Source organism: Chionomys nivalis, chromosome 12 (assembly GCF_950005125.1).
Source record: "Chionomys nivalis chromosome 12, mChiNiv1.1, whole genome shotgun sequence".
NCBI lineage: Eukaryota > Metazoa > Chordata > Mammalia > Rodentia > Cricetidae > Chionomys > Chionomys nivalis.
The window spans coordinates 68,885,535-68,912,214 of record NC_080097.1 but is presented as its reverse complement, the minus strand read 5'-3'; the positions used below and the strand labels follow the sequence as shown (position 1 = coordinate 68,912,214).

At 41.9% G+C, this 26,680-nt stretch overlaps 1 protein-coding gene across 8 annotated transcripts in view; it reads right to left on the bottom strand.

Moving 5' to 3' along the window:
* Kcnma1 (potassium calcium-activated channel subfamily M alpha 1) overlaps positions 1 to 26,680 on the bottom strand; it is a 740,126-nt gene that overhangs the window by 32,923 nt on the left and 680,523 nt on the right. For 4 of the 8 annotated variants that reach the window (XM_057786232.1, XM_057786233.1, XM_057786236.1 and 1 more), the window contains exons 23-25: positions 15,652 to 15,765; positions 14,807 to 14,887; positions 9,640 to 9,770 (exon numbers count right to left, since the gene is read on the bottom strand). In XM_057786232.1, coding sequence (XP_057642215.1) covers positions 9,640 to 9,770; positions 14,807 to 14,887; positions 15,652 to 15,765 — 326 coding nt within the window. The remainder of the gene's footprint in view (positions 1 to 9,639; positions 9,771 to 14,806; positions 14,888 to 15,651; positions 15,766 to 26,680) is intronic. The other 4 variants (XM_057786234.1, XM_057786235.1, XM_057786238.1 and 1 more) reach the window with 1 other exon arrangement.

Here is a 26,680-nt window from a genome sequence, read left to right as displayed (position 1 = left end):
AAATTTACAAGCAGATTAAAGACAAAATAATTGTAATGAATAAAGCTATAAGTTTTTTTTCTATGTTTTCCTGAGATAGAAGCAAACTGAAACATGAAGCCATGAAACAATGGAACAGCAAGATGGTATTTAATAAAATGATGAGTCTAAAAATAATGTCTTACAAAAGCCCAATGATGACTATAACAGCACCACCAAAGTCAGAAGTTGGAAGGAGAGTGCTATGTAAGTCAAATAAAATAATTAATACCGATATTCTGGAAGTTCTCTTTAACACCAGTCACTGGACATGCATCAACAGATTTGTGTGGACTGGAAGGACTGCTCAATAGTTAAAGGATGTACCACTCCTCACAGAGCCTAAGTTGGGTTTTGATCACCCCCACCTCACAATGAGTAAATCTTTTAGGAAGAACTGACATTGCTTCAGAACACAGACCACAGTCATAACCACTGGCAGAGAAACAGGGTGTTGGTGAAAAGACAATCTCTGTGTTATAACACATAACGTACTATTTACCATCTCTCCCAGAAAACTAAGATTGATCTGCACCTAACTGTAGGTTCCACATGGACTTCAGATAACAACTGGATACAATTCTATTAAGTGACTCTTGGGAAGAGCCTTATGATATTTTCCTCTCAAATACTACAGTAAACTTTGAAGATTTTCTAACCACTACAGATAGTATTAGAAATTATATCAACAAGAATGGCATGCCAAATTCATAGTCCATCCAGCACTTATAAATAGTAAGATATGGGATTGGATTAATAAATAAAGCTATTGTCACTGTTTTATTTTAATTAACTTTATTGGGATCCAGAAATGTTCATTTGTTTATGTGACACCTTTTGTTATTTCAGAGTTACAGTCACTGAGGCAAGTAGCTTTCCCTGAGTCTATAGCTGCTAGGAGGCACAAAGCCTGGCCATGCAGGTCCTTACAGACAGGGTTAGCTGATACAGTTCAGGAAGCATCACACATCACGGATAAAGATGTTTTCTCCACAAGCGGATCTGGGAGAAACTGGCTATCTGAAAACTTCTTCCAGCAGTATAATACTGGCTGAATAAATAATGATACACTCATACAATATACATTGTACACATAGTAACAGGCTTTCAGATAAAGGTGGCATGGTTAAAAAAAATACAGGTGGAGTCAGGTGATGATGGTACACACCTTTAATCCTAGCACTTGGGAGATAGAGGCAGACTGATCTCTGTGAGTTCGAGGACAGCCTGGTCTACAACAGCTAGTTCCAGGACAGCTAAAGATGCTACATAGGGAAACCCTGTCCCAAAACAAAACAACAAAAACAAAGAAAAGAAAAGAAAAAAAATACAGGTAGATAAAAAAAAATTAAGGTGAATCTAAAAAGTACTAGGATTCAAAAAATCATGCAAAAAAACATATAACCCAACTGATAGATACTTCTGCATTTTGAAAAAAATATAATTCTTAAAATGAAAATTTTCTATTTCATTTATTTCATAGATTCATACTTATTTTAAATTCTAAGAAAGGAAAGGAAATATCTTTAAAAAATTAAATTAAGATCGCAGCTAAATTATTCATCTCTTTTTGATGGTTCTTTATACAGAAAAAAGGCTTTAAGAATAAAAACTGGAATTATTAGAAGAAATCAATAAATATGTATATGACTACCTACAAATTAAAATGTATACATTCAAATATATACAAAAATACAGTCTAAGGACCTCCTAGGAAGGTGACAACACAAAGTACCTCAGCATGTGAGATGGTGTGTGCACACCCACAATGGGAGGTGTGTGCACACCCACAATGGGAGGTGTGTGCACACCCACAATGGGAGGTGTGTCAGGAAAGATGATGATGAACTTTACAGATGCTCATATTTGCTCAAAACCGGGTAAGTTTACCTCAAAAAATACACTGTTACTCATTGCAAGATTCATATACAAAATTATTAACTCTGGGTGTTCCAGATTTTCTCTAGAACAACCTCTGAAGGCCCATGTATGAAGGTGGGTTTCCAGCTCAGTGCTATGGAGAGGTGGGAGCCCTTCCCAGGCAGGCCTGGAGAGAAGTCTTCTGGTCTCTGAGAGCATATCCACACAGAGGATTGTAGGGATTTGGCCTCTTCCTCCGGGCATGGCTTTCAGAACCGTGAGGTCAGCAGTCTCACCCCACTCCATCACAGACCATAATATGCTGACTCAACCAAAGCCCAAAGCAGCCAGACCTATAGGCCATGAGCTGAAACCTCCGAAACCATGAGTCAAAATTAACCAGTTCTTTACCCAAGTTTATTATTTCAGATAGTTATCTACTATAGTGACTGAAAGCTAAGACCCATAGCTGTTATAACAAAATGTTTTGCAACTGTCCTACAATATAGTAAAAGTTTGCAGTATATCCAAGAAAAGATTGTCATGAAATCCTGTGGAAGTTTTGCAAATCATAACATTAAAAACATATAACATGCTAAATTCTCTTGACACAATATTAACTAAAAAGAATTAACCAAAATTTAAAACTGGTAGCTCTATCTATACATCTATTACCTGTCTATCTGTCATCTATAAGTAATATATTACTATATATATGTATACTTTATACACACACACACACACACACATATAGGCATTAAAGGCATATACCAAAATATTAAACACTTTTATTCAGTCTTGGGAATATGAATCTCTTATTGTGATTCCTAAATTCTCCAAAAGGAACATTACTATCTTTTTCTATGAGAAACTGAAGCTTGTTTATTATAAACAAAGAGTATGGTAAAGTTGTAATACACAGATAAGGACAAGATGGAAGGACATGGTTAGGATTTTCTCTCGACATGTATCCCTTTCAGTACTGAAATGATTTATACAGAAAACACTGGTACTTATAGAGCACCCAATAATCCCTGGCCTTAGTGTGGTGTGTTTCTGTATGCAATCCAAAGACAGTGCCTTGAAATTGCCCATGAATGGTTCAACTTGAAAGTAGGAGACAGGGTTTCCTATGTGTTTGAACATTCAGAAGTCTTTGATCAATCGCTATTTATTCCAGGCTTTTGTGTGGAGGAAGGGGCTGTTTCAGCATCATGGTACAAAATGGGCACTGGGGACTCCAAACGACAATTATCAAAGACTATTCTTGCTAAAGTAGCTAGAATGCACAATTATTTTGTAGATTAATGAAAATTCTGGCATTGAGGATCTACAGACTGTGAGATTCTAAAGTGCATGCATGAACCTTTGTCTTGCACACTCATAAACCTCCAGACCTCCAATACCCCATCTCCAACTCCATGGCGGTGGTACAGGGAGCCTTATGAGGGACTCCTGCATGACACCTGTGGACTGAAAGGACTCATCCACAGACATCCCGTGTCACTTTAGTGGTGGGCAGCAAGAGGGATGAGTTAGAGATCTATTTGGTGCCTGAAATCAGGACACCTGTGCAGTCTAAAGAATGCAGGGTCCACTCCTCACTGTGAAGGCAAGTGTCCAAAATTTTATCAGGGAAGGTTTTCTTTATAGTAGAGAAAGCTGATATCCTGATTATGGGTGTTTCAATTTTTATCTTATTTATGAGTGCATAGGGGGTGTGCTATGGTGTGCCTATGGAGGGCAGAAAAAACTTGGGGTAGTTGATTCTCTCCCCCATCTGAGCCTTAGGGATCAAATTCAGGTCATTTTGTTTAGCAGTAAGTGCCTCTGCCTCTAAATCATCTAATCTTGTATTGTCTTTAATCCCTTCTTGGTTTCTCAATAGCTAGGATAACGGGAACATTGCCCAGGTTTTCTATGCTGTGGTCCCCTCATCTACATAACGGAGGGGGGCGGTAAGCAAAACACACATTTATGGACTAGTTTTAAACAAGAGAACTAGTGTAATTTCCCATATTCAACTAGCACTCAGTGAATTGTAGCTTATTAAAAAGACCAGCCAATGAAGCCAATTTAGAAAATGCCCCCTCTCTCTGCTTCTGTGTTCTCATCTCTAATAAGAAGGACTGCCTTCAAACACATGTGAGGGCTCTTGCCTTCTAGCATCCGGTGATTCTTGGGTCCTGGAAGGACACACAGCAAAACCTTGAAGGGCTGGAATACAGACAAGGAAATTGAATCCTCAGCGCCACCTAGCCTCATGCGTGCTGGGCCGTCCCACCTCACTTGCTCATCTTCCTCTTTTTTTTTTTTTAAGTATAATTACCGGAGCTTATGTTTCACAGTTAATGCTGTCAAGTCTTTTAAACTAATTGGTCTTTTATAGAAAATTTAACTGAAAATTAACACATCTTTTAATAACATTGCCTTAACTTTAATGGCACTCTGCCTTTCGTCTATAATTGCACTAAAATTGTCATCTTCCATGTCATATCTGCCATTTTTTATATTTGCTAGTTTTCATGGTGTGGATTTTTATTTTTAGTATTTTTTTCTCTCATGAGCAATGAGAACTATTTCAGTTATTTTCTTCTGGATCTGCCTTGCTGGTACAGCAGTGAGGAGTATGTTCTTGGGTCTAGCACAACATCCCGCTGTTTGCTGCTCAGACAACACTGCTGCTACTCCATCTGCCTTGGCTGTGCCTGCGGACGGTCTATCTGCTTGTGAGAAGGAGAAATGAGGGCTCTTGGGTGGGGTATAAGAGATGAGTCATGAGCATAAATTGCTGGCATCTCTGGAATGGCACTGGATTAACCTGGGCTGAGAGTTCAGCCTTCAACATAAGGCTCACCCAGGGTTTGGCCCTTCAGGAGGTTATAATATAGACAGAAAGGCAGGTAGACCCATGATTCAGAGGAGCACATTTTCCCGTCTTGGTAATACAAATCTAGGTATTTCTCACACTGAGGACAGTTCATGAGACATGGAAGCACAGACACGTTCCTCCTGCAGACTTCTGACTCATTGTTCTACATAGCTCCTGAGTCTTAAATCTCTAGAGTATGTGTGCATGCATGCATGTGTGCAGGGGAGATAATGAGTATGTAGACACATTCATACACACACACACACATGTGCACGTAAATAGCAAATCTATGGCTCTGCTGTCACGTGTGCTCAAGGAGTTGTTCCCATCACACTTATGTTGGTCTCAACTGATTCCCAGACAGTGGAAAACATAAACAAAGGGCTGGTGGAGTCAGAACCAGAAGCTTCTGTTCTCCTTGATGACCCTGTGCCACACAAGCCCAAGTACTTCACAAGCTAATAACCTCATTTTCTTATTTGGCATTATTCATCGTTCCCCTACAGTTTTCACCTCTAGACTATCCAAGCAGAAAGAAAATTTAACAACCATGGTCCATCTTTCACTTCTCTATTCTGAATCTGTAGTGTGGAGAACACTGTCTTGTCATTTAGTAGGTTACCAATAAATGTACTGATTAAGAACAATAGCTATTAATACAGCTTTAGAGAACTGGTCATCTGCTAAATACCTCATCACCACTTTTAAGCATGACCACAGTCTCATAAGGACAAGTTAAGGAACATGTGTGATTATTATTCCATTTTAAAGATGACAAAAATGAGGCCCAGAGAGATTCTGGGATCACGGCCAGGAAACTAGTGTGATTAGGGAGTCAATGTTGTATTTTCTTATTCCAGGTGTCTAAGTGGAAGTAAAAGTGGGATTGGGGTTTGGAAGAAGTGAAATTGGGTGAAAAAAAATCTGAAGATTCACACATAGCTCTAAAACTAGACAAACTTCTTTCATTTTGTGTGTATAGGTGTGCGGGGGGGGGGGAGGAGAGGAAGAGAGAGGGAGAGAGAAGCAATCTAGGATTATTCTGAAAATTTCATTTCTCAATTGAACCCTTCCTCTTAGAGGTGCACATCCAGAAGGATAATTATTCCTCCCATCATGGGTTTCTGTCATCTGTTGGATGAAGCCACAAGATTGTGTCTGATACAGCTCTACCAATTCCAAAAAGGTCAATGAAGAATCAAAATAGTATTTTTTTTTTTTTTTTTTTTTTTTTTTTTTTTTTTTTGGTTTTTCGAGACAGGGTTTCTCTGTGGTTTTGAGCCTGTCCTGGAACTAGCTCTTGTAGACCAGGCTGGTCTCGAACTCACAGAGATCCGCCTGCCCTGCCTCTGCCTCCCAAATGCTGGGATTAAAGGCGTGCGCCACCACCGCCCGGCTAAAATAGTATTCTTTTAGCAAAGTAGTAAGCCAGGAGAAATTTGTGGGGGCCAGCCATGATAAGCTAATCTGGGCAGATCACCCAAAGGAAGCTCTTTACTTCCAACCATTATCACCTGGGACTCTAGGCATTGATGAATTTAAATGGAGTCTGGAGTCTCAATAGTTTACCCTGAGACAACGCCTGGCTGCAAGAGGAACCACAGGCTGAGATTGCCTGACCCACACCCAAGAGCAGACCATTCCAAGGAAATCCTGGCATTCCAAGAGCTGTAGATAGAGACACCTGCCAGCATACTTCAACAGGCCACCCCTAGATAAATGTCAGCCAATCAGGAGCCCTAAACCTCAAAAAAACCCTCACCCCCACCTCTACTACTATAAAAACCCTATTCTAATGGAGCTTGAGGCTCTCCAGATACCCAATGTCCAATACGATGGACATGTGGAGAGACCGAGTTTGTAAACTTGATTAAAATAAAGGCTCTTTGCTTTTACATATGGGACTTGATGTCCTTTTTGTTGGCTTTTGTGGGGACCCCGCAGATTTGGGCATAATAAATTGAGTGATGATAGGCAATATTCAGAGAATATTCACTATAAATGGTAACTTGGTGGGCAGTGCTAGGATGGGGGGAATCACTGACATCCAGATGATTTGTGCAGGTTTTGGGATGGGGCCCTAGATGGATGCCAGCTCCAATTATTACTTCTGCTCCTACCGTTTGGAGCTGCCTCCTTCTAGTACTTTCTAGGTACTGCTTTGGTACTTTTGACTGATTTAAAATTTTCATAAATGAAGTTGGGGGTGGAATACAAAGAAATCACCAGGTAGTACTTTGTCAGAAGATCTGGATTGAACTGGATTTGTTGAGCCAGACTTCAACTGGAGGTTTTTCATCCTAGACAATAGTGCAAGGTCTGGAATGATCTGGTTGGGATTTCGATTGGTGACTTTAAAAGGCACTGTCAGTAGGCCTGTTAATACACCTTGCCTCAATGTTTAAATCATATTTGTTTTTTTTTTTTTAATATTTATCATTTATACAGTATTCTGTCTGATTGTATGCCTGAAGGCCAGAAGAGGGCACCAGACCTCATTACAGATGGTTGTGAGCCACCATGTGGTTGCTGGGAATTGAACTCAGGACCTTTGGAAGAGCAGGCAGTGCTCTTAACCGCTGAGCCATCTCTCCAGCCCCTAAATCATATTTGTTTACACTATGGTCTGAAAGATCAGACTGCATCACTGAGGTACGTCACACAGTCCTAGGTCCTCGATAATTACTCAGATGTTACCACTGATCAATATGAGGAACAGTACTAGGTTCCTGGAACCCTTTACTCTAGGCTAGAATGGAGAAGAAAGAAATCGCTTTCAGGCAGCGGTATCCACATACTCCAAGCCACCTCGTCCCAAACACTTCAGTTTGGTATCAGAAGAGTTTAGAGATGATCTTTGAAACTAGTTATTAGAGATCAGTTCATTTTGATTTGTCTGAGTTTCTGAGAACGGACTCTCCAATTATGCTATCAATGGTTAGCCTTGTGACTCATGCCAAGATGTGCCCTGCCTCCACACTGTCATATACCCGACCTCCACGTGGATCATGTGTCCCTTTGACTATGTACAAGTTTCAATTGCATCACTTAGAATTAGCACTGGTTGCATTATTTCAAAATTCTCAGTAATTTATGTAACATACACTTTAAAAATGATTCATCTTGTCCTACTTGGAGCACACTGTCTGTGTATAAACAAAAATGGTATGAGTTTAAGTTTTTAAAAAAAAAAAAAACCCTTACAGTACTTCGTAGTTCTAAAATAAATCCATAAATAGCTTACTCGTCTTTTAGTAAGAGTAGACTCCTGGAATGTTGGAATTAGGATCAGAATTAAAGTGGCATTTCTAAAGAGACACGATCCAGCCTCCTACGAAGAAACTGGTGCTTCACTGAACATAACTATGTAGCCTCTACTGGTCTTGTCAGCCTGTTCAAGAGTTTATATAAACTGAGCCAATATTGCCAGCCTAAAGTCAGTCACAGCATTTCAGGAAACCAAGAGGGCCCTGCTATAGGGCACACTGACTCTTCTTATTGGCTTGGAAAGCCACCAGTCAACCTTAATTCAGATGAATTTTATTTCATACTTATTTTTAAGACCATATTTCTGACATTTCACTAAGATATGCTTACATTTATACTACATTCAGTAATATAGAATAAGCTCAATTCATCTCTAAAAGCCCATGTCTTCATCTTTGCTTTTCTTGGATTATCTTTAATGAATATATGATAATAATGCATAATTAGGATATCAGTTGTTTAACATAATCAAGAGAACAACCTTCTTAGGCAATGTGAGAAATGTATGTATGGAAAAACAGCCTCCAAATTCTGCTCATAGTTTAAGGTGCTCAATAAAACTCTGTTCCATGGGTTCTACAAAGGTCGATTTTTATCCAGCCCACAACTCCATTTTCACGAATTTTGAATTTGACTATTTCAAAATGAAGTGCATATTGTAAAAATAAAGACCCAATGGGGAACCATTTCCAGTACCTGCTGTGGCCCATTTGAAATGACTGCTGCTGCCTGCTGCAGGGAATGGTGATGCCACTATGCTGGAGTCCACTCTTTAATTGTTACTTTTTGGGGGTCACAAAAAGTGGGAAAACAAATCTCATGACCACTTAATACACATCAAGTTACTAAACAAAATAGAACTGCTTTTTACTCAGTCAGTAATTCCCTTTCTTTACCATCGTCATTGTCCCTGCCCTTTAGCAAAGAAGAGTTCCATGCCTGGTCCTCATGCAAGGCCTACATTTTTAGACAGACAGGGATTTTGGTGTCACCCTTGGCAGGCTGTTCTTTCTATATTCTGTTCACATCTGGGCTATTCCAGAATGTTTCCAAGTTTACCAGGGACTACTCGAGCCCAGCCCCACCCCCACCACCATTACCATAAGTACTACTTTCCCTCCAGCTAGAAGAAATGCTTACAGGGCTAGAGGCAGCTCAGCCAATCTTGCCGGTCTAATCCATCTTCACCTACCAAACAAGGCAACTGCTTTCAGACACAAACCTGACCACATTATTCTTCAGCATTAAGTCTAAAGATTCAAACCATGAAAACGGTTTTCAATGTCTTCCCATCCCTTCCTCATTGTGGTTCTGCTTCCTTTGTCTTCCTTGAGAAGACTCATATCTTGTTATGAAACCTTGTTTCTTTAAGGAGTGATTTTCTAATCCTCCAAACCTTGTCATAGTTTTCCCTGACTTCCCTGTACTTTGAGGAATTTATGATCAGTATTTATTTGAGTGATTGATATATATTGGTTTCCATTTTAAGAGAGAAAGGTTCATGAACTTCTGCTATTCTCCGTGCACAGCTCAAGCATCTGTCAATGGCTCCTTATTTGGGAGTTGGTCCATGGGTGTGTATCCCACACCTTGAGAGGAGAGGAAGAAGCTAGACAACTCACCGCACTCATGAGCGAGTCCAGGACGCTGACGGCAAATGCTGTCCCACATGCAAAGGGCTGCGTGAGGTACAGCTCCGTATCAGGGTCATCGTCATCGTCTTGGTCCAAAAACTGAACATTAGTATCATTCACTAGAAAAGGCATAAAGTAAGAATTAGCACTGAACACCACAAGTGCAAGTGATGCCAGTGAGACACTAGGTGACTGGCTTAGAAACATTGAAGTTACTGCCAAAGAAACAAGCATGGCAAAGCTGTTGATGGATCTTGGGGTTGGCGAGGAGTGGGACTCAATGGCCTGTTCCTGCAGGAGGACTGTTTTAACTTCTAAGACCCTGAGAGCAATGAGATCAAGCGGGCTTGCTCCATGGCAACTGCTAAGGACTGGCAAGTTGATGGCATTGACCAGTCCTTGTTACAGTTTTAGAATCATGACCAAGAAACACCCAAGGGCATTTTTTGGTAGCCAAATCCTTTGATAGATGGACATCATTCAATGATGAATAGCCATGCTACAATGGTAAAGTTAGCCACAAAGAAAAGAAAGCAACTTATTCAGAAGGAAAAGCAATAGACCAGAAACACAGCAAGGGTAAATGGCAAGGAATTTACCCTCAGGAAGGACCCACAGCTTGCCCCAAGGATGAACCTGGTAGTACCTGGCGTGCCTGGCCTCTGAACCCATGCCCATACCCAATAGGTCCTACTAAACACTCAGGAATGGCTCCTGGCTGCCTCTGACTGTTTTTCAACTTTCTCTGCAAGGCTCCACACACTCTCTTTCCCCTTCTAAACATCCCTGTCTTCCTTGTGTTCTAGAAGACATGGTCATAACAAGATGCATTCTTTCCCTTCCTTCCCTGTCATCTGAAGAGCCTCCTAAAGACTTCTGTGTACACCCACAGACTGAAGAGTGGTATCCTTCCAATATCTTTAACTTATAAAAAATTAAATGAGAAATGAGCTTCTATTCCTATCTTGGCCTCAGACAGGATCAATTTTGCAGTGCAAGTAATAGGGGGAAGTGTGGGGAGCTGGCGAGAGCACACTTGTGATTTCTGGAATAATTAAAGTGGTTTTGGGAAGAGAACAGATGAGGTTTCCTAGCTCTGATGTCTTTCTGAATCTATCTGCCGCTAATTCTCTTCCTAGAGTTATTGCTTTAATTTTTTAAAGGAACTTTCTTGACAATTTTCCTTAAAAAAAAACCAACCTTGTTTATTGCATGAGTCAGAATAAATGATAATAGGATAAAAAGCTAGGCGTGGAATTATTTTAAATGACACCATCTCCCCCCACCCACGGAAAATGAGGCAAATATTTTCCAGATTTGATGATGTTTGGGTCCCAGTCGCCTCATTGGCAAGAGAAATGCAGGACAGTGGGCGGAAGCCCCAAGTCTGGTTTGTCACCAACTTTTCTGGCAAAGCATTTCATGATCCTACAGCTATGCTGCTCTCACTGCGAAGTGGGAAGATTATGCAGTCCCTCATGAGGTATCTCAGAGACTCCTCGGGAACCAGACTTGATGAGTCTGCTCTAGGACCCAGGGTATGCTGTGGAAAAATGGAAGCTGATACCATGATTGTCTATCGATCTATCGCACTATGGAAATATCCAGCCTCTCTCTGCTCCTCTCAGAAACAGAAAAAGTTTACTTATGAACCCTCCAAATGGTTCTGTTACGTTGAATTATGATTGACCCTAAGCTGCTTCCATACCTATTTCATGTTTAACTGAAAGTGTCTCTTTATGTCATGAACTGCGGCCTCACTCCACATGGAGACTGTATAACCTACTTCAGTAATAAGTAGCTCGAACTCAGCCAATCACGACAAGGGGCCTAGTGTTCAAACTAGATCCAAATAAGACAGGTTCTACCTGTAGCCCAGTCAAGGTGTTTCCATGCCTCACACACACTGCTCTCATAGTGGGCCAAACATAAGGAACCATTTCAGTATGGGCCCCTGTCATACTCTAGAATTATAGATAAAGTGAATTAAGCTTTCGAAAGCAGGCACTGGATCAATGCTCCGTGATTGAGAGTACTGGCTGGCCGGGCAGTGGTGGCGCATGCCTTTAATCCCAGCACTTGGGAGGCAGAGGCAGGTGGATCTCTGTGAGTTCAAGACAAGCCTGGTCTACAAGAGCTAGTTCCAGGACAGGCTCCAAAACCATAGAGAAACCCTGTCTCGAAAAACCAAAAAAAAAAAAAAAAAAAAAAAAAAAAAGAGTACTGGCTGTTCTTACAGAGGACTTGTGTCAGCTTCCTAGCATCCACACTATGACTCCAGGGAACCCAACATACTATTCTGTCCTCTGGAGCCACATGAGGGACATACATACACATGTGTGTGTAGGCAAACACTCATATACATACAAGAGAAATAACTAATTTTTAAGATTTTAAAAATCATGTTTGTCGAAATTTTGCCTTATCTTTTTCTTCTCTCTGTCTCTCTCCTCTTTCTCTCTCTAGACGGTGTCTCATATATCCTAGGTTGGCTTCAAATTCACTATGAAGGGGAAGGTTAGAGAAACTTCTGGTCCTTCTCCACCTTTGCAGTGTAAGGATTCTGGGTGTGGACTACTACACCCAATTGATGAAGTTCTAGGGATTGAACCCAGGGCTTTATTAATGTTAAGCAAGTGCTCTACTAACTCAGCTAATCCTAAAGCAATAATTTTGTCTTTTGGTATTCAGAAAGTATGTTGTGAGGACCACAGTATTTCTGTCCCCAGATCCAGAAAATGTCAGCTACGAGAGCACACGCATCAGACTATGATTTTATTCATTGACAACAACAGCTGATGCTGCTTGTGCCATCCTTCCTACTGGAGCGGCGTCCCTTCCATCTTCACAAGGAGATGAGAGAGAAATGGTGCTGTGTTATCAGTGTGGCCCGGGTCAGAGCAACAACTCTGGACCTGAGTGATCTAACAGTGTAGGCTATGGGAAGGTGTCAAGGCAAGAGCAAGTATCAGTGAAAAGCTTACCTGTTGTTCTGGGATGCCCAGTCTTAGGAAGTTCCCATGCCTACTTCCCAGAACAGCAACTACATGCCTAATAAGAGTTGACAAGAACATTGCCCCATAATGGATGTGATTAAATATAGCTGGGAGATAAGCAGCTACAAAGTTCTTTATCATGGAAACTTCAGGATCCTTTGCCATGGGAGTCTCAGGACAGATGAGGACTGGAATATGCTACGGTCTTAAAAAGTGTTTGCCATTGGTTGCCTCTGTGTCTTTGTATGTGTTCATGTATGTATGTGTTCGTGTACAGGTGTATGTGGAAAGTAGAGATTAACATGAGTTGTCTTCCTCAATCATTTTTTATATTATTGTTTAGACCGGGTCTGCCAACTTAATCTGAAGCTCACGGATTCTGCTAGACTAACTGGACAGCAAGTCTCAGGGATCGCTCCACCTCTGTCCTCAAGGGCTGGAACTACAAGATGCACATTGCCAAGCTCAGCGTAAATGTGCGTGCTGGGGCTCGGCTCTCAGGTCCTCATGATTGTACAGCAAGCACTTTGCCCCGGGCCCATCTCTCCAGCTCTGTCTCTGTGCAATAAGGCACATCACACATCGCAGGGCGAATGGCAGATGGCAAGTATTTGCAGGGGTGAAGTGGGAGGGGGAGTGGTGGGAGGACAATGGTGTGGCTACTAGAGACACTATCCTTAAGAGCAGAAAGAAGACGGGGCCTGATTCTAGGCGCAAGAGGGTAAAGTCTGGTGTGTGAGAGTTTCTGGGGACTTGATAACCAAATTGCTGCCTTGTATCTGGAGCACTAAGCTTTTTGCTTTCCTTTTACACTAATCAAATTCAGGATACTCTAGTCAGTTAATGGCCCATGGATTCCACATGTAAAAGAAAAGCCTTGGCATGGGTGTTTTCGGAAAGCCAGTGTAGCTATCTGTACCGGAGATGCTCAGGTGAATTTTCCATCAGTGATATGGGACACATGAGCTTTCTTGGTCTTTAATGGTCCTATGGTTCTAAGTAGAAGAATGGGGAAATCCAGGCTTTTACCAACAATGCTAAACATGAAAAAGATACCTCTCCTGTTGTCTGTAACAGTGTGATACTCTTTGACCTGAGTGAATTTGTCCTGATTAATAGCTCTGTCTAACAACCATTCAGGGTTGCATGGTGGACAATTTATTCCTTCGTTTCTAGACATCTCACAAGCAAGATTACTGGCTTAAAAGCTTCCTCTCTTATTTTGAAATATATTTTGGGGCCAAGAAAATGGAGTGTTCATTTCATCTGTGAGTCAAGTGAAGGCAGGTGCTCCCCACCCCTCCTCCCACATCTCTGCTGAGGAGCCCTTTGCTATGTCTATTTAGAAGATCAATCTCCAGTGCTGAAACCTCCTGCTGACGGGCACCCTTTGTGGGTTATTAACCAAGTCATAGGGAACCATGGAAGGGCCTGACAAATGCAGGCATGACCAGGAGCCTTTATCTTCTAGATAAATCCACTGTTAATCTCCCAGGGAGGCTTTGGATCAGCAGGATGGGGGCCAAAAGTAGGGTCCCCAGCTTGTTCTGCACCCTTCTTGGAATCTCGCTTTGGTAAGAAAAGATCCCCTGGGAACCAGCTGCTTTTTATGGCTTCAGAAGGATTACTTCTGAGAAAAAGCCTAGTGGTGGGGGGAGGAAAATAAAGTCAGAATAAAGAAAAATAAACAGCTGGAGGGAAGGCACGGTCCAGGATTTCTTATCTTAAAATTTTTATATTTTTTTCTTTGACTTCCTCTGAGAGCTGTGAAGACATGTCAGTCAAACTGACAGCATGTTGGAAGCGGAATACAGGGCGGAGGCGGGGGAGAGGGGCACGTGTGGGATTTAAAAGAGAGGGAGAGAGAAGCTTGGGCCATAGAAAATGAAACAGAGCAGAGATGCCTTGCAAGGCCCTGCCAGGTCAGATGGGTGTGATCAAAGGTTTACCGAGGCTGTGGGGAAAATCATTAAGGAAAGGCCAGAACAAGACAGTCGATTCCAGCCAGGGCCGCAAATAAAACGCATTCAAAGCAGTGCCATGGGGTAGCCTTTCTGTTACAGCCAGCGAAATGAAGGGGGAGAAAACCGATGAGAGTCGGAAGCACCAAGATCAGAACAAAAGAAAATACTGATGTCAAGAAGGCAAGCACTTCTTACCCAGCTCCGTTATCATTAGAATGTGCGTCCCACTGTTTTTTTCCTGATTGACTGATACCAAAGGCAACTTGCCTGGTTTAGCTAATTGGATAAGGCAGTTAAGGGTCAGGGAAAGGGAGTGGAGGGAAGTACAGAAAAAAAAAAAAGGAAGAAAAGAGTGAGGGAACAATAGGGGATGCATTCTCAAGCTAAGCCACCTGGACAACAGTGTACTGTGAGGGCAAGGGCCATTCAGTGGTTTTATAACTTCGCAGAGGGTACCAGAGAATGGCACAGACAGGTCAGAGGTAGGGTTTCATTAGCTATAGATTATAGCATTCAAACCCTGTGCCCTTCAGTCATATTTTGGCCATTTTTTGAAAATGACTTTTGGTGAGAATCTCAGCTGGGTGGAGTTGCTACATAGTGGAGCAAACAAATATTTGACCGAGTTCTCACAGGGGATCCGTTCTCAAGTGGGATCGGCTCAGTCCTGAGGTTCTGAGCAGGGTTTCAACTACAGGAGCCTTTGAAACAGAACCCTCAGAAGAGGCACCTTCGGGAAGAAGTCTCCAGAAGAGCCCTTGCCTCCTTTCTTCCCGGTTCCCAAATGGATGCCCCAGTTTCAAAGCCATTCTCATGCTCCTTTGAAAACCATGGCAAGAAGGAAGGAAACTGTCTATTTCTCTCCTGGGAAAGATAGAACAGTTTGTCCTTCAAATAATCTGTGTATCTCTACTCATCGTACCTTACCTTTGCCACTCCACCCCAAACCCATGATGAGCAAAGGACTCAACAACAGGCCAACCTCCTTATAATCTGGAAGACAAAAACATCCACCCACTGAGCTGACTAGAACTCCCTACCGAGTTCTGTGATGATGGGGATGTTGACTCCTGTGGTGATGGACGGCTGGCGCAGCATCCCGTGCACGGGGCTGTTGTCGGGAGACGACCGGTCCATTCCAGGAGGTGTGAATCCTAGCGGAGAGAAATTCAGAGAAGTAGAAAATCTGCAAACGAGCCGGGCGGTGGTGGCGCACGCCTTTAATCCCAGCACTCGGGAGGCAGAGGCAGGCGGATATCTGTGAGTTCGAGACCAGCCTGGTCTACAAGAGCTAGTTCCAGGACAGGCTCCAAAACCACAGAGAAACCCTGTCTCGAAAAACCAAAAAAAATAAATAAATAAAAATAAAAATAAATAAATAAAAAAAAAGAAAATCTGCAAACGATAAAACCACAGAACCCTCACAATCTAGTGGATGCATTATTGACAGGTCACCCATTAACACGGGATACATTCTGAGGGTTTTTTTAAGGCCATTATCGGAGACACACTTGAAGAAATTTTAACTTCCTCTGACACCTTTGTAAAAATCTAGATCATGTCAGGATACATGCATCCTACTCGTACTTCTCCCTCTCCGACCAAGCAGTTACCACTGTGTCTAGTTGTCTCTAGGTAGTCAGAACTACGATCACATGCAAAGTGCTCTTGCTCATGAAAAGTAAGCAGAGAAACACGTATCACGTCTGGCATAAGACTTTGTCTCCTCCTTCTCTTCCCAAAGCATGTCTAATATGAAGATGTGGATCACTATGGAGGTGGAGTCAGGACAGCAGTCTCAAGCAGCTGCCCTGACCCAGAAGACTCTCTGAGTAAGAAACAGTGATGTGCTCTTGTAAACCACTGAAACTGCGTTTGTATGTTGTTACCGCAGCCTGTCTAAACTCATTCTGACTGTTCTCTTCTGCTAACTCACTGCATTTCTTTCTGCTCACAAGGAACATAGGCCTAGGATTTGAAATGATTCTGGCTTGTGAGACGCGAAGGTAAATCTGCCTGAAGGCTTTCAGCAATTGTTCCTTGGTCTTAAAATGAAATGCATAGGAAGATACTTCGTTTGATTCCCCCTACACATTTTTTTTCATATGCTTGCAGTTCCTAGACCTATGATATCCCTCCTCCAACTAGGCTGAACACCTATTGAATATGAAAGTCACTTGCTGATACTGTCTGAACTGAGTAATAAAACTAGTCTTGAATTCCTGAGGTAACCAACCTAGCACTCACTATCAAGAGATCATGGGATTTATGAAAAAGGTAAGATTGGAAATGTCAAGTTTAGTAAAGCTGAGACTTCCCTCCAGCCAAGCCCACTGGGTACCTTGTTAATGATGCAGGCAAAGACACAGAGGCACGAAAACTCTTTGCATCGTGCCAGCATTGCTCAGAAAGTCATTTTCCAACTGAAGCACATAGTAACTGGATTTGTCAGCTCTGTGCTATCATTTACTTTGGTTTGTTTTAGTTTTTATTTTATTTAGTTAAAAACAGTTTTGGAGATACGTATATATATGTATATGTGTATGTATATATAAATATGTATATGTAGTCATGGTTAGTCTGAGTTCACTCTATAGACCTGGCTGACTTTGAACTCACAAAGCCTCTGCCTCCTGAGTGCTGAGATTAAAGTACTTACCACTAGGCCTGATTCTTTGGTTTCTCATCTCTATATGGGCCTACCATTAAATGATGAACTTAAAGGTACAAAGATACTTGCATGGTTTCCAAATCCAAACTCCAAAGTGATCATAGGATCGATCACATTTTACAGTCAGTACTTAGTAACGGGACAAGGCTGGGCTGATTCAGGCTTTGGGGTTGTCTTCTGCTCAACAGCTATCCCATCTTTTCGGAGGCTCATATAAGCACAACGGGCTGGAGACTTTTAAGGGCACAAGCTTATTTTCTGCTCTCCTTTATATAAATATCCGACCAAGTTCTATACTTTCAGAAGGAACAAAAAAAGTATCCATTTCCTGACTGCACTTAATTTTTTTTGGAGTATTACAATACCTCAAACAGACCAAGTTGCATTCAATGAGTTAGTATGTTCGTTCTTCCTAAACTTTGGAATGTGTCTATTTTCCAGCCAACCGTAAAACCATATGCGTTTTAAATGTTAGCTGTTTTCTTTTCTCCAAACAGTGAAGGGGAAGAAATAAACTGTTTTCATCAGAAGTTGCATTCAGAAGCATGGAAAATTGCAAGGGACAGCTGTGCAGATTCCGTGGATGTGACGTGTTTGACTTTCTTCAACTTGACAAGTGAACACCTTGCATCGGTAATGCTATATGCATAATACATGGCCTGTATTTTGACATCCATCATCAGACACTGACTGGAGGAACTATGGGTGTGTTCCTTGAGGTGCAGCACCCATAAAGCAGGCAGAGATACAGGTCCCACAGTGTTAGAAAAGCTGTATTTCATTGCAGAGTCTGTAACCAGCCGAAGCAGCCTTTTATTTTTAACTTATTTAAAGATTCCATTTTCGGCTATGAAAAGACTCAATCCCTTTGCATGAAACCTTCATTAGGAGACGGCATGTTTGCTTCCTTCCTAGGCCTCTTTCACTTTGCTTCCATTCTCCATTTCCCCCTGCAGACTCCAAGACTGGCTTCATCAAGAATCTGCAACTGACAGACTGAAGGATAGCCAGCTATCCTCCTGGAAGATCTGTCTCTCCATCTGGGACCCCAAGGACAGATACTGATGTTGACTTCAGAAATGTCACTCCTTCTGTTTTGCAATGTTTCTGCCCTCACACTGTGTGTGTGTGAGGGAGGGTTGTTAACAAAAGTATAGATTTTCCTCCTTCCTCTCATATAGTAGTAGCAGTGACTAGCACGTGATTGGCATTTCCCCCTTAGGGGCCCTACTATAGGAAAACTATGTGATGAAGTACCAGGGTGTTGCAGCCTTCCTAAATGACTTCAAAGAGAAGAGAAGTCTAGATATATTCCATCTGAAGGAATGAGGAATAAGGATGACCTGAGATGTCATTATTTCGGTCATGGTTGACAACACAGGTCTCAACAATGTTCGGGTCTCCACCCCTTTAATGGCTGGCATCACTTTATATCTCTACATAAAACAACACTGGTGTTCTGTTTGTGCAAGCCAAGACATGTGGCATATACCCCGGGGATCTGCAGTCAGAGACCAGAAAAACTGGGAAATGCTCCAACATGGGAGACTAGCCTTCGTTTCGCCAAAAGAAATCATTAAGAACATCAGCGTTGGAGAGTGAGACTAAGAAACCGCACTCGGAAAAGATTCAAGTTGCATTTGCGGATTGCCTAAGCTCTTGCTTAGGCTCTTGACTGCCCTACAGTATTAACACTGTACTCCATGGACGTGCTAGATATGACTTCCCCAGACTGCTTCCTCTCCTTCCAGGGATGTCCCACCTCACCCCATACCAGTCTTCAGTGGCAGCTGTGCCTGGCATACATCTGTTATTCACTGAACATCAAGCATCCCTGCCTTGACTGGCCCTGTCTCAAGCCAGACATCCGCATTTCACATGCTGGAGTCTCCTGTTTAGCCAGGCTTCAGGCTTATGTTTAAGAGGCCTGACTCACAAAGAAGAAATATAAAAGGGACGAGTGAAAAACATAGTTTTGAAGCTGATGTCTTAGGTTCCAATTCTGGTTCTTTATTTCTCCATCTATTAATTTTTAAAGATATTTTACTCCATTCGCTAGTTATTTGGGTAGTCCACACATGTATATAATGAATTCTGATTGCTCTCCCCAGTACCGTTTATTATTCTCCCCTACCCCTCTCCATTCCTTTCTCAGATTCCCAACGTTTGGTTTTGTTCTTTGACCCATTTAATTTAATCAGGGCCACCTGTGTGACCACTGGATTGGGACTATCCATTGGAGCTTGGTGGAGTTATCAGGGGTTACATGACTAAAGGCTATGTTTCCCTCGTCATTGAATCTACCAGAAACGAGTGGTTCAGTAGTGAGGGGTATAACTCTGAGTCCCTCCTCCATCCATGCCTGACTGTTGATTGGTCCATTCTTGTACAGACTCACAAAGGCACCTGTGGCTCCTGTGAGCCTGTGATAGCTCTGGGCATATTTTGCAAAGAAGGTGTTCTTTTACATTCCTTCTTATTTCCAGGCTCTTACATTCTTTCTGTCCCCTAAGCCTTAGAGAAAACAACACAGATGACTTGGGTTAACTTTGTAGATATAAACACAGCACAGCCAATATTCTCACCAGGTCTCTGACTCTTTATCTAAACCATTGCACAGGGAAACTGGAAGGCTGAAGTAAAATGTGACGTCCCTAGGATGAAGCAAACACTCAAAACTGCTGTCCACCAATGACAATATGATAGTAGATATACAACAAATACTTGTGCAGTGATCCAGCACCCATCAAGACCCTTTCCTATGGGTAAAGAACTGAAAAGCATTTGACAAATTTTCTAAAGAAGAATTTGTCTTAGAAAATTAATGAGAAACCAAGAATCATAGTGGGTGTTTTGTTATAAATAGATTAGTCCTGCAATAAAAATAACTAGGATAATAACAACAATAGACAATATTAAGTAATAATGTAGCCGGAAGTATCTCAAGAAGGAATCTGGATATGGGGAGGCTGAGGTTTTCCTCAGATTTACAGGAAACTGGTGGCCAGTCTTCACAAAGGAAAGGCTCTCAGCTCCAAAGAACAACTACAAGCCCCTTCTTGAACTTTCTCTCTTCTAGACCTAATTTCTGGCACCTTTAATTAGTTGGAAGTCATTTGCTCCTTGGGCTCCTGAAACTGTCTTTACCACTCTGCTTTTTTCTGGCACCTGTGTTCCGGACACAGCATCCTTGCTGAATTGAACGGAACAGGGCCAGCCACAACAGACCTTCTCTGGATAGTAGTCCTTTTGTATGCTGAACGAGTGTGGGCTCAGCAGAGAGAAGAGAGGACAGGGAAGCAGCAATTAGTGACAAGTTTAGAGAACTGTACTCTAGTGAGGGTGGCTTGGAATGAAAGAATTTCACATAAGCACTTGGCTGGTTCCTGCCTAGAACTAGGAGAAAAAACAGGAAAAAGTGACATCAAGGTTTTTATCTACTAAAAAGTTGTTTCCTCTCCCACCTAAGGCTCAGGGAACATTTTGGAAAGAGTGGGTAGAAAGACTGCAAGAGCTTTGGGTCAGGGAGTTTGCTGTGAGACTGTGTCACCTAGTAACTTCAGAAGTCACACCCATAATGTCTTACCAACATGTCTGCCTAAATGTGATATGAACAAGAATGACACCAACGGCCAAGTCAAACTGTGTGAAGACAAGCCCAAGAGGCCTTAACCCTAGGATGAAAGCTGGGGGTGTGAGAGGTGGTCTCCCCAGGGAAGAGCACACCAATTGGTTCCTAGTGCCCAATCGTCAACCCTAAAACCATAATAGAGGGAACATTATATCAACTGAGTAGATTATATTCAGGAATCTATGTAGATACATATATTCATGTTGGAGCCCACAAGACGCTACAGTGAATGCACAGTTGACAGGCCAATAGACCGATCATGGGAAGTGTGTTCGTACACGTCCTCATGGAATAATCCATTTTGCAGAGCTGCAGGAACATTTGTCCTTTGGAAAAGTTGTTGTCATATCTGTGGAAACATTGTGAAGCCATGATTCTTCCCTTCAAAATGGGATTTATTTCCAAAACACCTCATCAGTGTGACTTCTGCACAGGTAATTGAGTGACCTTCTTCCATTCCCCCACACCAGGAAACCTTGGAGCAATGGCATTCACTCTTTGTTCTAACAGGTCAATTTATAGAGAGTCAATCCCACAAAATAACCTGCTAACAGATCCCACAGAAATTCTACAGAAGACTGGCCTGAGCAGGAAGATAGCCTGCACCACCACTGCTAAAAAACAAATCTGGGCGTCCCCAAAGCTGGTTGTCACCAAAGAGATTAGATGTGGAGAATGGGTGGAATTCAGGATTCAGGGATGCTTAATAACTTTATCTAGTGGTTCGGAATGTCAGGTGCTTCCCCTTGAACGCTGGCCCTTCCCTGGGTCAGGTCACCTCTTCTGGAGTACTGCTTTGCCAGGTTCTGCCTACCCCTTCTTGTGATTTTGATATGCATATTATCATTGTCCTTGCCTACTGAATTTTCCAACTATGTCTGTAAAAACTAGAAACCTCATAGAAATAGATCACCCCTTCTCCTTCTCCTTGCTACTTCTACTTCTTCCCCTTACTCTCCTTCTTCTTTCTACTCCTTCTTCTTCCCCTTCTACTTCTTCTTCTCCTCCACGTCCCTTTCACTTCACTTTTTCCCATCACATGAAAAATAAAGAACATGCAGAGGGAAAGTCTTGAGTTAATTTTTTTTTTCCAAGTCAGGGTTTCTCTGTGTTGCCTTGGAGCCTGTCCTGGAACTAGCTCTTATAGATCAGGCTGGTCTCGAACTCACAGAGATCCACATGCCTCTGCCTCCTGAGTGCTGAGATTAAAGGCATTTACCACCACCGCCCAACTTGAGTTAATTTTTTTACCCTTAGATCCTTGTGTTGGGCCCAGAGCAGCTTTCTCAGGGCAACTTGGTGCACACCTGCCAAGATGGGTTCTATAGATCAGCAGGAAGGTGGGCCTGAGTCTCAGTTTGCCCTAGGGCAATGCTAGCTCTTAGACTCCCTCCTGTTCCCATTTTACCCTGGGACCTGTTCCTTGCAGGAGACAGCATTAACAGCTAGATATAAACTTGTTCTGTGTTTACCCTTGGAATGACTAATTCGGTTTCTTTATTAGATTCAATTCAAAATCCTTACAGAGTGTGGAGTTCTAGTCTTCTGAAAGCTGCTAACTTATTATATACTGTGAGGAAATACAAGTTAGTCAGACATCTTTAAAGTACTGATATAATTAGTTTCAGGAATAAGCCTTATTTAGTTCCCTGTATATGTTTTCAAAGTCAAACTTAAAACAAATAATGAGAAACAAAGTTTGTCTAATTAGACATAACAAGGCAGCCCTCATCCTTCAGAGATCTGCAGAGTATGGCATTTAAAATAATAATTAAAAAGCTTATTGTATTAGACAGAGACTCTGAGATCCTAGCTGTAACCCAATGTCTCCAAAGAAGATTATGAGACACCATGATGTCTCCACCGGCATTATGACGACACCTGCTGCCAGGACCTGGTTCAGACTGTGGACAAACAGCAGGACCTTAAAGAATTGCACCGGTTTTGCCCAAACAAAATAAGGTCAGTCTTTTCCATGTCCCTCTCCCACAGAAAAAGAAAAGTTCATCTTATGGCCCTGGCTGAGACAGTAAGACTGCTGTTCTGGATATTTCTGCCTCCAATGCTGTGGAGACGTGGGTAGGACTAACTGTATATGAACTCTGGTCCCTGCCATTTTTAATAGATTTGGAAACTATTTGGTCTGTACTCAGATATACTTTATTTATCCTTCTGAGATCTCTGATAGTATTAATGGCGAGGGCAATTATAATGTCAGTTTAATAGCAAAAGGTATCCAGATTCTTCCATAAAGCTGCAGCCAGCTTGTTAGCTCATTAAAACATGTATTAAGGTCTGAGTATATAAAAGTTCTTAAGCTTTGAGGGTCTAAAAAATATGACTTAAGTTATAAAAAAAAATGTTTACCCTGAAGCAATACCTGGTTGCAGGAAGAACCACTAGGGATTACCCGACCACCACCCAAGAACAGACCATGCAAAGAAAATGCCTAACATTCCAACCACTGTAGATAGGACCACTTGCCAGAACACACTCTCCAAGACACCCCTAGGCAAATGTCAGCCAATCACGGGTCCTGAACCTCAGAAACCCCTCACCCCCACCTTTACTACAAAAAAAAAAAAAAAAAAAAAAAACAAAAAACAAAACAAAACAAAAACTATTCTAACTGAGCTTGGGGCTCTCCATCCATTTATTCCAATACTTTGGACAAGTGGAGAGATCGAGTTTGCAAACTTGTATAAAATTAAAGGCTCTTTGCTTATTCATACTGGACTTAGTCTCCTTGTTGGCTTTTGAGGGACTTCGCGGATTTGGGCATAACACTTGTAGCCATAAGCATCTAATTCTGAGCCCTGAGGGATACTGAGGATTGTGCTCAAGGCCCTGAATATTCATAAAATAACAATTAATTTTTAAAGGCAAGTAGGGGAAGGGTGTGTGTGTGTGTGTGTATGTGTGAGTGTGTGTGTGAATATACATACACATACACGGGAGAACTTGAGGGTAGAAAGGTAAGGGAGAAATGTAATTCAATTATAATTTCAAAAAGGTACAAAATTTCCCTTGAATTAAAAAAAAGTGGAAAAATAACAGTGTACACATGCAAAAAAGTTAATTGCTTCTGATTGGTATTGTAAATACACATGCTGGTTTTGCAGCTTGTAAGAGACTAGGCACAAGCAACGAGGGGCTATCTATGACTCAGCCAAACTAGTAAACTAGAAAAGAGCTCTGGGGAGCAATGCAGGGTGAGGGTGCTAGAAAGGAGTGAGGACCAGATGGCACAAACTTAGGGGCTTCAAAGCAAAGGGAAGGAAGGATGCAGTAGAGATAAACTGATTACGGTAACCACAGCATGTCAGGGAAAGAAGCATCAGGACCACCCTAAATAAAGACCTTTTTGTTGAAGAAGAAACTGGAACCTAACCATGACACATACATGGTTAGGCAGTGTGCCCCAAGGGTGGGACATCTGGTTAGCAGATCTCAGATCTGAACCATGTGAGTTCCCAGGCTCCTCTAAACTAACTTGCTTCTCACTGTGCCCCAGACTGTGCCCAAGGTGTTTTCATGACTCACCTCATTTATTGTTCATCACAACTGGATGAGTAGAGAGACCAGTTAATATTACCATTTCTAGAAAATGGAAATAGTACTAGGAAGAGTGGAGTATTTGCTGAAGGGTACCCCCAGTGGAAAGGAACAGATCTGGGAGCCATAGCCAGATAGTTTGACTTAAGAGTCCAAGCTTAACATACAGCCAGTGGTGTATTTCTTGCTGTAGCTGTGTGGCTGTGATCTCTCTCTCTCTCTCTCTCTCTCTCTCTCTCTCTCTCTCTCTCTCTCTCTCTCTCTCTCTCCCTCCCTCCCTCCCTCCCTCCCTCCCTCCCTCCCTCCCTCTCTCTCTCCTTCTCTCCCAACCTCCCTCCCTCTCTCTCTATTCATCCTTCCCTCTCTCCCTCCCTCTCTCTCCTCAACCCTGGAAAGCAAGTTTGAGACTCAAGTCAGTCTAACTTTTTTTGTTTTCACGTTTAAACAATAGCATATAACAACTGGGACCCATTGCAGTCATGCTTAACCTGCTTTGGTACAGCAGCATGCACAGCTCAGTGTGTATAATAAATGCTTTATTACAGTACTTTTCCATGGGGGAAACACAAAGTACTTCCTAAATCTTCCCTAGTTAAATCCCCAAGCCTTTCCAGAGAGAGAGGGAGATGGAAATTCTTATCAATCACCTCCCCTAGAATAGATAGAGAAACGAAGGTAAGTGCTTCCCCCACCCCCATAGATTTAACAGAAAGGAATTGGCTCAAAGGGTGAGCCAAATTATCTTTTATTGTGTGCATATAAATGTTGGTTAGAAATCCATATGCTACGTTAAACTACGGAAATAAATTAGACTCAGTCATCGAGGTTCGCTGAGACAGGTATTCAATATGAAGTTGTAAAAGGAAAGATCACGGTTAAAAATGATCTATAAAGACATGTTAAAAATCAAGAGAAACATCTCATGTTACATCATCTAGGAGATGAATTAGATTTCCTGTTAATGCCAGCAAGAAAAAAAAATCCCCAAACCAAATGTCAGATGAAGTGAGGATCAATAAAAATATTTTGATAAGTAAATGCAACAGTGCTATTTAACACATGATTGGCAACTGCTGAAACATCAATTATCCAAATTTTCCATTGCTGCTTATGGGAAAATTATGCAGATTAGAACTTGATTAGGCTTATATCATGAGACTCAATTTAGACTTTTAATCTATTAAGCTCCAATAAATGAGGCATCTGAATAGCTCCCCTGAGCAACCGCAGTAATAGCCACAGCAGTCATTTCTGCAGTGTGTATGCCAACAAATTTATCAGCAGCCCAAGTAAAGAAAATTCCATGTTGGAGAGGAGCAATTGCTTTTGAACTTGGAGGAGTAGAAATAACCTAAGCCTATAGGGTTGATTTGAAAGAGACTTTTGGGGAAGAGCTATGAGAACACTCCTGTCAAAAAGAAGAACTTTAGGTGAACCTTGCAATAGGTGTGTATATTTTCCAAGGGTTTTTCAGTGGCTTCCGAAGCTGGAGTCCGGTGTCAAGGATTTATGAGATTAAAAAAATAAATAAATAAAAAGAGATAACTTCCTGAGATGACAAGTTCACCTGACTTTGCCCAAAGGTGACTCCAACTAACCACTTTCTGGTCTGCAGCTCCTAGTGGCCATAGCCTCCGAAAGGGAACCTTCGTAAGTTAAAATGAACAGCAATTGAGGAAGACATTCAATATCAACCTCTGACTGCCACATTATGGTCACAAACATAGGAATACACACACATACACACACACACACACACACACACGTACACAGCCAGAGGGCCAGAGGACTGCAAACTGGGGCTCTAACATTCACTAGTCCGTTTTGGGATGAATGAGACAGGGAACATTAATCAAGAGGTGAATAATAAAAAATTAAGTAGATCTCTGACATCTGACTAGTTGAGCTTTTTCAGTTTGATTTCTATTATACCCAAATGCTCCAACTAGTGCAATCACTGGGGAAAAATCCCCATGGGATAGTTTATATGCCACTGATTTTTCTTTCTCTCTTTCTCTCTTTTTAAATGTATTATTAATTACATATATGTGTTTGTCTATGTGGGTATAGGCCACCTGTGTGCAGGTACCTGCAGAAATCAAAGACAGCATCAGATCTCCTGGCACTGTAGTTACAGGCAGTGGGTTGTGAGCTGCCTAACGTGAGTGTTAGGAACAGGCTCAGGTCCTAAAAAAAGAGAAATCACTCTGAA